Raw genomic sequence first — 11,385 nt, 5'->3', positions numbered from 1 at the left:
CGGGGGCTTTAAATGAAAGTTGTTTTTGCCCCCTACTACATTTATGTATTTAATACTGATAGAAGCACTTCAGAGTGAATTTCAACCCCATTCAATTTGAATTCAAAGTGGCTTTGGTTGAAATTCACTCGGAAGGAAATTCCAGAACTTGTCTGTATATCTCATTTATTGAGTTGCAACTTGCAATCAATAGAAAAGAAACACATTTTTTCTGTTGCTTGGTTTAAATAGTGAAAATGTTGATCTTTAATCATCGAATTTATCCACATTAATACATGGAAATTGGTTAAATACATATATGTATGTATATATACTTGTATGTGTATATGATCGCGTAATATTCGCGCTTTTAGAGTACGTGTGTGTTAGTAGTTCTTTAAATTCAAAATCTAAAAATATTTATGGTAGTTAATTATAGTCNATATATACTTGAATGTGTATATGGTCGCGTAATATTCGCGCTTTTAGAGTACGTGTGTGTTAGCAGTTCTTTAAATTCAAAATCTAAAAATATTTATGGTAGTTAATTATAGTCAATTGATGGCAACAAGGCATGAATATTTGTATGTATATATTTTTAATGCATTACATATTAGTGTACGATGGATAAACACCTCCAGCAGGGGGAATGAGACGTTCCTGTTGTTCGCGATTGTTTCGAATATTTTTAAAGTGAGAATATATAGCCAGCCAAACATAAATGTCCAATGCTGAAAAAACAGTAAATGTAAAATTAATTGTATTAAAATATAGTATTTCTATGAAGAAAAATTAAGTTCAATTTTATTTAGCAAAATTTATTTTCTTCTTCTTGGTTGATGGGCTACGAGGCCATGTTACTCCCGAGTTGTGCTGCTTTAATTAAAGTTATTCTTCGAATAGGAGATTGTGTTTTTAGGGCTTCGTTAATAAATTATATGGTGTTTTCACTACCGTAGTCGAGTGTTGGTTCAAGGTTACCGTGATTTCCTGAGATCGCGCAATCCTTGAGTATGTGTTCAAAAGTTAGAGCACATTCTGGTGATCTTCCGCCACTAAAAAGTGTCTGGCACTGAAATTGGTTACAGCGACTCTAATTCGTGCTATTTTAATGCAGTGTTCCCTACCCTGCAAACCAAATTTCGCGAAAACTTAACGAAATCTTTAGGAGTATCTCATTTCTGTAACGATTTTTTTTTATGAGTTTTCAAAGAAAATTATATGAAGTGGTTGACACGGGCTCGTAAAAAAATTTTTTACCTACGAAAAATAAAGAAAATTCTGCAAAAAATTCTTCACAAACCAGCATTATTTTCATTGCTTTACCTGGCCAGGATATTTTTAGTTAGTTATTCAAAAATTATTTTATTTTTAGTATTGCACTCATTTATTTAATGAACAAAGTACATATATACCAATCGAAAGCATAAAGTCCATAGAATGTGTTAAACAGATGAATGAAAATTACTACCTCCTTTCAAGTTTATAATGAGAAAATATAAATTTATATTGAGAAATCACAAATTGATAATGAGAAATGTAAATTTATATGGAGAATATTTAAATTGATAATAAGAAATATAAATTCATAATGAGAAAATACAAATTGATAATGGGAAACATAAATTCATATTCAGAATATAGAAATTGATAATGAAGAATGTAAGTTCATAATGAGAATATATAAATTGATAATGAGAAAATGTAAATTGATAATGAGAACACAAAAAAATTTTCCAATGAATGGAGTCTGCGAGCTAACGCCGCGATATTAGGTAAATCAAAGAAAACAGCAAAGGACACTGCAAAAAAAATTTATACTATGCAATCACATTTACAACGCGAAATTAAGGGCTGTGACAGANGAGAATGTAAGTTCATAATGAGAATATATAAATTGATAATGAGAAAATGTAAATTGATAATGAGAACACAAAAAAATTTTCCAATGAAGAGCTACAAGTACATTACTCTGGAGTCTGCGAGCTAACGCCGCGATATTAGGTAAATCAAAGAAAACAGCAAAGGACACTGCAAAAAAACTTTATACTATGCAATCACATTTACAACGCGAAATTAAGGGCTGTGACAGACGGCAAAGCTTATGCATATAATCTGGCACACATACGCGCATAATAATTTTACCATTACAGACGTAATGCGGATAAACGAGCCGAAAGGTCGCGGGTTCGAGTCTCACAGCCAGTAGAATTTTCATTTATTTTGTTTTGATTATTTTTTTTATGTTTTATATTTTTTTTACGTTCTTGACTTTTTAACAAAAAAAAACTCTAAAACTTTAAATTATTTAATAGTCAAATAAATGTGATATAAAATAAAGCAGACAGATGAAAATAAAATAAAGTAAAGTTAAATGTATAAATCAAATAAAATAAATAATAAAACCAAAAAAAATTTCGCAATCGCTCCAACCNTACGTTCTTGACTTTTTAATAAAAAAAAACTCTAAAACTTTAAATTATTTAATAGTCAAATAAATGTGATATAAAATAAAGCAAATAAAATAAATAATAAAACCAAAAAAAATTTCGCAATCGCTCCAACCGAGGATCGAACCTGACAGCTACAGGCTTGTAGCCTGCAACTCTCACCGCTCGGCTACCGCGGACGCGAAATTCGACCGCATTGTTTGCTTACTTGTACAAAAGATAGAATCTGGCCGTTTTTACCAGTGTTGTAATCGAAATTCCCCGAATCCAAGATGATTCCCAAAAATTTCGTGCATTTGTTCGGCTGCTTATTCGCATTTTAAAGAGGCTGTTCATGCAAATCATCGAGTCCGTTGGTCTACCCTATAAGGGTGGTATTATCACTTTCGAAGCGAATGAATTTGACAAAGCGAACGGTTTGGCGAAGCGAATGGATTGGCGGACGCAACTTAAATATACATTAAGAGTGTTCGCTTATACTAGCTTGCGCAAGTTCTTTGCATTGCGAACACTCTTAATCATGGGCTAACGCAGGTACGGGCTAAGGGGGGCGCAATGAATTTAGATTTAGGTATGCTTAGCGTTCACGGAGGTTTTGTAGAAAAAAATTAAATCATCACTAAAACAATTTATCGATTAGCAGAAGACACTCGAAGACTATTGTTTAAATAAACAAGTAATTTTTTAACAAAAAACAACACCGACTTCAATTAATTACCGTTAATTTCATCATGGTCCAATAATCGGATCTAAACCAAATTAGGATGGGACCACCTCTGAGGTATCACCTTTCCTTTAAAAAAGAATTATCGAAATCGGTTATGCGTTAACATATGTATGTACATAAAAAAAATATTCCGACGAATAGATAACCTCCTCTTTTTTTGAAGTCGGTTTAAAATAATAAAAAAATTACGAGTTTGGTGTAAAGATGAAGTCGCATTTTAAAATTTGCATGCAATTAAGGAAACTAACAAATTTGTATTTTAACTCTTCAATTAGGTCATAATAAACTGTATACAATATAAATTCCTTTGTAGGGCTTGGTACAACTCAATTGTTACAATAGTAAGTAGTTTTTAAGCAAAAAACATAACCGACTTCAATTCTCATGTAAAAAATTAGAAGTACCGTTAATTTCTTCATGATCCAATGATCGGATCTAAACCAAATTAGTATGGGACCTCCCCTGAGGCACCAGGAAATGAATTATCGCAATCGGTTAATGTGGTCCAAAGTTAGGCGGTAACAGACAAAAAAATATTCCGATGAATTTATAACACCGGCACACAAAAAAAAATTAGTGTGATGTGCATTTGACCGGACCTACCTATGGTTATGTATTTCGACCTGCAGAATCCGAATTTGAAGTCAGTTCGGCCAATATACCTCCTAGATTTCGAGAAAACATCAAAAACCCGTTTTTTATTGCCGATTTTCGCTATTTTTTACGTTTTTTTTTGGAGTTTTCTCGAAATCTAGGAGTTATATTAGCCAAACTGACTCGGATTCTGTGGGTCGAAATACCTAACCATAGGTATGTAGATTTCGATAAGAGGCACAGAAAATTCGATAAGCTCACAAAAAATTCTAAATATTTTAATTTGCAACGGAATCTTTTTGCAAAATTCTTGAAGGAAGTATTTTAAGAGGTTGTTTTTCTCTCTTGTAAAAGTTCTACAAATGGACTTAGCAACTTTTCACTCTAAGCTAGCCATATGAATGCTTGCACTACACTATAACTTTGTCCTCCAAAAATTATCAAGATTATTACTTCTTTCAGAAATATACCATTGTTACTCTGCAAAAATACTGTTGGCCAGTGTTATAATACAGATAACTTTTATTAGTTAGTTATTTTGGATGAAATTAATTATAACATAACTGTTTTTATCTCATTCGTTTTTTTTATGTACAAAATAAATAATTATGTATAACAAATAGAATACGTACATAAAAAANCTTCTTCAGAAATATACCATTGTTACTCTGCAAAAATACTGTTGACCAGTGTTATAATACAGATAACTTTTATTAGTTAGTTATTTTGGATGAAATTAATTATAACATAACTGTTTTTATCTCATTCGTTTTTTTTTGTACAAAATAAATAATTATGTATAACAAATAGAATACGTACATAAAAAAGAAGCAAATTCTGTTAACAAAATTCTATGGGGTTATTACAAAACAACTTATCGGACTTTGCACATTTGCAAGTTTTTCTTAAAAAGATTAAATACCATTCTTCTAAAATCAAAAATGATCGTCAAATAAGTTATTTTGACAAAAATGCATAGATATGTAATAGCGTTTTTTCATAAACAATTCTTATATAGTATATACAAATATCGATATAAGTAGGTATCGATACTTTCAGCCCGATACTTAGTTGGCATCGATACTTTATTTCGATGCTACTTCCAAGTACAGGTATCGATACTTCCATAGTTGTATCCCTATGCCAAAGTTGTTGGAGAGAGAGAAATAATTTTAAGTAAATTTATTAATTTTTTCTCACTTATGTTTCCTTTTTTGATTATAAGTAAACTCACAATGACCTTTTACTTTAAAAAATTAAAATTCATGTTTATTGGTTGCGTATGGCCTTCTTTGCAACTGTACAGATTGCCCTCCAGATAGTTTGCCACTGTTGTAGTGCTCAATTCTACATTAAACTTGTTTTATACTTTTCTTAATTGTTCGATGGTCAAACTGCAGTCACCTTCAAGCCAGGATAACATAGTCATCACGTTTTCTTCAGTCAGCTTTTTCGGTCGCTTACCACTTCTTGGTTTTGCTTCCATAGCTCCGCTAACGACCCAGCGATAGGTCGTTTTATAGAGTACTCCCAATGATGAAGCCAGAGAGACCCAGCCCTCCGCACTCTATCATTTCCACGACAGCCGGTTCTACTTACCGGGATGACTCGGGTTTTGCCCGACCAAGGGCTGTTGTTTCGGCGATCTAAACCCGTTAACGTCGGCGAAATATCTCGGTAGTTGTTCGTCCATAGGGCTACATTTGCTTTGTATTCTTCTGCTCAGGGCTGGCATCGAGTCTAACCCAGGGCCAGAAACCTACACCTGCTGTGCATGCCAAAGACGACTACACCACAACTCCACCTCAAGCAAATGCAATGCTTCCGACGGGTGGAGTCTCCTCAGAGTCTGCTCGGGACTACGGACTCATGGGCAGTGGCCACATCATTTGTGGCCCCCTGCTGCTCTAACAGAGCAGCATTCACGGCTAACCCCAGTCCACCTGAGCAGCTCAACACAAACACAACAGCACCACAAAACAACAAAACAATAGACCACACCACAACCTCGACAGGACACACAACCGCACCACCTCCCACACGCCGCCGCCAACAATTCCTGGTTCCTCCTACAATCTGCATGGTATATCAGACCAGAATATTCCGTAACGTGACATCAGTCAAGTGCAAGTGCAAACCTACACACATTCCTCCCACCCCGTATAACAACAAGTCTCCCGAACCACATGAAGCTCCTTCAATTTAACTGCAACGGACTTCAGAGCAAGATCGAGGAGATAACCGTTTTCATGGGAAGGCATGGTATATTGATAGCTGCGGTCCAAGAGACGAAGTTGCACAGCAATTCAACATTGTTGTCAGGGTATTGTTATCCGGTCAGGCGATGCTGACCTCGAAATATTTGATCAGGATATCACCCTGATATAGGTGCGCTCCTCAGAGGCGAAAACCGTGCCTGTCAAACGATCGTAGGGGAACAGGCTTGGCTGAGCAGATAGACGATTCGACATTCTGCACAATGAACGACGACGCACCCACCAGGATTATGGGTAGCTGCCCAGACATAACAATAGTCAGCGCTGGTCTGATAAACAGCGTATCATGGCGACCTATGCTGACTTTGGCATCAGACCATCTGCCCATAGTCATCTCGATCGATAAACCAACAGACTTGCTTCCGCGGAACACCAGACCGATATCAACTTTTCTAAAGCTGATTGGAAATGCTTCGCGGAATTTAGTGAGAGCACCTTCGCTGCGGTCCCCACACCAACCGACGTCCACCTTGGTGAACGTAAGTTCCGCAGGGTTGTCACTGCTGCTGCAGCTCACTTCATACCGATAGGATGCATTACGGACCCCCGTCCAAACTTCCCCTGAAGCGGCTGTTCTAGCCGATGAGCGTGACAACCTTCGTCAGGCCGATCCCGGAAATCCCCGTATCAGGGATCTCAACGCGGAGATTCGACAGCTTGTGAGCAGTTCATACTGCATCCTCCGGCGGACAAAGCCAAACATCGAGTGATCAGAAGGCTGCACAAACTGCCAACAACTTGTCCCCCCCCCCCCCTGTTTTCACTAGCGTTGAAGTTCAGGTGGCCATCGGTAAGGCGAAAGCCTCCAAAGCTATGGGCACTCTCATCATCCCAGACATCTGGAAGATGGGGAGAGTGGTCCCACTGCAAAGGAGAATCTTATCGCCGGATAACACTCCTTTCCCCTGTAGCAAAGACAATGGGGGCCTTGCTGCTCACGTATTTCACGAACCACCTGACCCCAGCGGAGCATCAGCATGGTTTCCGTAAAGTGCACAGTACAACAACAGCACATAACGCCATAAATACGCAGATAACGTGGCCTTGACCGCAACCATCCCTGTGAGTGAACTATTCTAGTGGCGTTGGACCTGTCAAAGGCGTTTGTCACCGTCAGCCACTCCACGCTACGAGAAGACATAGAGGCCTCCTCCCTCCCACAGCGGCTCAAACGGTGGTCGGCGAATTATCTGAATGATCGACACTCGTCGGTAATGTTTAGAGACAAATCGAGCAAACTCTGAAAAATAAAACTAGGGGCTACACAGGGTGGTGTCCTTTCCTCGCTACTGTTTATCTTTTACATTTCAAAGCTCCCTCAAGCAGCAGAGGGAGTCTCGATTGTCTCCTACGCCGACGATTGCTCGATCATGGCGACTGGGAATGGAAATGATGACTTGTGTTCAAAAGTAAACGGGTATCTCTCCGAGCTTTCTCGCTCCTTCACTGCAAGGAGCCTAACCCTCTCCCCTACAAAATCCTCTGCGACCTTGTTGACCACCTGGACGAAGGAGGTCAGGCTACCGCTGGGAACGCAGTGGATGAAGCTGCAGACGACGCAAAACATTGCAAAAAAATTGCTCTCGATTAAGGAGCACAACACAATGCTCTGCAAGCAGTTTCTTGTTGGGAGCCATAGACGTGGTCACCCAAATAGGCAACTGCTTGCAGAAGAGGCCTCGCCAAGCCACGTCAGGAGACATCTCTACGAACTGACGGACGAAGTCCAGAGGTTCATTAAACAACCTCTGGACCCGTTACCTTATCGACAGGCCCTGAACGACATTCACAGGGAATCAGTCTCGAGTTATGTAGACTCCAGATCTGTGAATGCCGCTCTAGGCACACAACCACCGGACATTGACGAGACGGAGCTTCATCTATCTCGGGAGACTAGAACCACAATAGCCCAACTTCGCTCTGGCGATGCAGCAGGTTAAACTCATACCTGAGAAGATTAGACGCAGATGTGCCAAATGAGTGTCCGGCATGCGGAGATACACCCCATGATTCGAAACATCTCTTCGTACACCCGGAAAACCCAACATCCCTAACGCCTTTGTCCCTGTGGACCGACCCTATTGAGGCTACACGCTTCTTAGGGCTTCCATTAGTGAAGCTTGACGACAACGACTGAGATATTAACCGATCTGGGCGGGGTTGTTGTAGCCGCTACAACAACGAGCACTCTACCTTGTTGGCTATTGTATTTATACCTTCCGCGCTGGTATTCCTCTCCCTAATAGTTTAAATAACATAAAAATATATTTGCGCATGGTGGAATAATAACAAGGTGTTGTCAGTAACTTAACCTCACTTTTTCGGTAGGTCTATTTCGGTCACGCATTTTAAAGTAGTAGAGAAGGTAGTAATTATTTACTACTTTTAATCCGTTGGTGCATACTATTTCAAATTAAATGTAGAAAAATTAATAATTACAGGCTTGTAAGCCTGAATATACGTTTGTATCGGCAGCTCCAAAGCTGATATAAACAATAACTGAGTGTACGTATTTTCTCATAATGAAGTTACGTTTTCTCATTATCANAATAATTACAGGCTTGTAAGCCTGAATATACGTTTGTATCGGCAGCTCCAAAGCTGATATAAACAAAAACTGAGTGTACGTATTTTCTCATAATGAAGTTACGTTTTCTCATTATCAATTTATATATTCTCAATATGAATCTACATTTCTCATCATGGTACAATTACAGACATTGTCCTCCCAGAGAGCGCATATTCCGATCTGCCTTATTTGAAAAATATCATTGTTTGCCCACACTAAAAGGTTTAATGTAAGGAAAAAGGGATATTTCTGTACAGCATATATCATAGTACATATCCACGTTTTTTTTTTTTACCAAACCTTCTTGCAGAGAACTTATTTAATTTGCGAAAGGCGAAAAATAAACATTTGCTTAGTGAACAAATCAAAAATTTGTATTCCTTATTTTATTTCAAACGTTTTTTCTTTTATTTAGAAAAATTATAAAAATTAAATTGAGCGAAAACCAAAATCAATGTCAACTAAAAGTAAAAGAATCAATATTGAAATGGGTCAAAATGAAAATAAGGGAACATGAATTTCGATGTAAAGCAAAACTCTCTGGGAAGACAATACCTGTAATAATTGTACCATGATTTCTCATTATCAATTTGTATATTCTCAAAACGAATTTACATTTCTCATTATCAATTTGTATTTTCTCAATATCAATTTACATTTTTAACCGACTTCCAACAAAGGAGGAGGTTATCAGTTGGTCGGAATATTTTTTTATTTTTATTTTTATTTTTATTTTTATTTTTTTTATGTATATTTCGATAATTCTTTCCGTATCGGAAAGGTAGTGTCTCAGAGGTGGTCCCATACTAATCTGGTTAAGATCCGATCAGTGGATCATGAGATATATATATATATATATTTTTTTTTTATATGAGAGTTGAAGTCGTTTTTTTTTTGCTAAAAATTACTTGTCTCATTATAAACTTGAAAAGTTGTAGTATTACCTACCTGTTCATACCTGCCCTATAAGGAGGCCAGGAAAAAATAGACAACCCAACCTTTTCACATTCTATAAGCTTTATACCATCATACAATTTCATAAGTAACGTAACTCTTCTTTTTACCGCTTTTTCTGTTTAGAGTATTGGTGTTTCTATTTCGGTGTGTTAGTGTATTTTGAATAAATTGTAATAGAAATAAAATAAATTGTAATAGAAATTAAAGAAATTGTAAAGGATAAGAGCAAAAACAGGTGATCTCAGCTGTAGGCATTTTTTGGCAATCAGCTAATAATGTTTTTACTTATAATACTGTACGAAGATTTATACTTTCGATTACATATATAATTTGTTCATTAAACAAATGAGTACAAAATTAAAAAAATAATAATAAATATTTAAAAACCCGTATTTATAGTCAGATTTGGTTCATATTTAGAACGTATATTAACTACATGAAAAGGAATAACTCTATATATTTGGTAAACCATATTTATGGCCGGATTTCGTTCATATTTAGAAAGCGTGTTTTTAAAATATTTGTTTTTACTATTAACTTATTAAGTTTTCGGCTTCTACTTTGTGAACATTTTTATTGATTGCGCTTAAGCCCGGTACTTCCATTACACTGTGAGACAAATGGTAGGGGTCAGTGATCGGGAAGGGTTCAAACTATTATTGATTATATAGAAAAACGTTATATGAACAGATTAAAGTAATTGTAATTTTTAATTTTTTTTAAATTTGTTTGTGCAAAATCGGACTAGTGGTTCTCGAGTTATGTCAAAAAAGACCACCAAAGGTGACAATTTCCCCTATATGATAGTTATATATATATATCTCGATTCCTAGACGTGACCCAGCGAAACGCCGGGACACGTATAACTTGTTTTTGACCGATATAACATTTCCCGTTGGTTTCATCCCATCCCGATTTTGACTGTCGCATAGTGTTATTAGAGGAATTTATAAAGCTTTCTTGGCTGCTTCGGCCGCGGGCTCATTGCTAATTATACCTACGTTGGTTGGGATCCATAGGATCGTCAAGCGCGCATGGAGAGTTTTAATGTGCGGACCTTTTTTTCTTGTGCAAATAACTTTGACCAATTTTTGAACTTTGCCTACATTATTTGTAATTTTCTTCGTGTGCTCATTCCACCGTGGTTTCCAGTAAAGGCGACTTCCAATATTCGAATCGTTGTTTTAAAGCTTGTATTAACGTTTCTAATAAGGCTAACTTGCAGAACAGCAGGTTATCTATTTAACTCGAAGTTTACCGGTTAAATTGATAAATCGGTTAGGAGTAAAATTAGATTTAAATCGTCAAACCCTTAGCCCAGCAATTTTCGAAGACTAACTTGCTAACTCTACATATGTCTGTCAGTAACAAGAATAAAAAAAATTAGATGCAAGTGGTGCCTACTTAAAGTGTTCTTACACGATATGTATTTGCAAGTGTTGTAATACCAACATATCGTGTAAAGGCAATTCGATTTGTTTCAGTACAAAGCAGATGCAAGTACATACGAAATAAAAATGTTTCTATTTTCATCTGGTATACAGATAGAATCATCTGTGCAATTACATATAGTCGCCTGCGTAAAAGATGGCAGTATGCGCAATTTTGACGATTTTGAGTTGCAAAATGCAGTTTTATTTTTTTTTTTTTAAATAAGATCTCTCGGTTCGTGTTATCAGGTTTTGGATATCTCCTTTAGTTTCCGAGATATTCAGTAAAAATTTTTTTCGTATTTGCAAGTTCGCGGGCGACACGACAAAATTTTCATATATTTTGATGAAATTGATTACTTGTTAAAATATTGTCTTATGTGACAAATTGTATGGTATGGTA

The 11,385-nt window shown here is 36.6% G+C and overlaps 1 protein-coding gene across 1 annotated transcript in view; it reads right to left on the bottom strand.

The window, feature by feature from the left end:
- Positions 1-205: 205 nt before the first annotated feature.
- LOC108363856 (uncharacterized) overlaps positions 206-11,385 on the bottom strand; it is a 55,288-nt gene continuing 44,108 nt past the window's right edge. Inside the window, exons 4-5 of the mRNA XM_017617365.1 lie at positions 436-710; positions 206-320 (exon numbers count right to left, since the gene is read on the bottom strand). Coding sequence (XP_017472854.1) covers positions 586-710 — 125 coding nt within the window. The 3' untranslated portion in view covers positions 206-320; positions 436-585. The remainder of the gene's footprint in view (positions 321-435; positions 711-11,385) is intronic.

Source organism: Rhagoletis zephyria, unplaced genomic scaffold (genome assembly GCF_001687245.7).
Source record: "Rhagoletis zephyria isolate East Lansing unplaced genomic scaffold, Rhagoletis_zephyria_1.1 Rzeph_scaffold_01397, whole genome shotgun sequence".
NCBI classification, from domain to species: domain Eukaryota; kingdom Metazoa; phylum Arthropoda; class Insecta; order Diptera; family Tephritidae; genus Rhagoletis; species Rhagoletis zephyria.
Note: the sequence above shows the minus strand (reverse complement) of the source record. Positions and strands in the feature narration are given on the sequence as shown.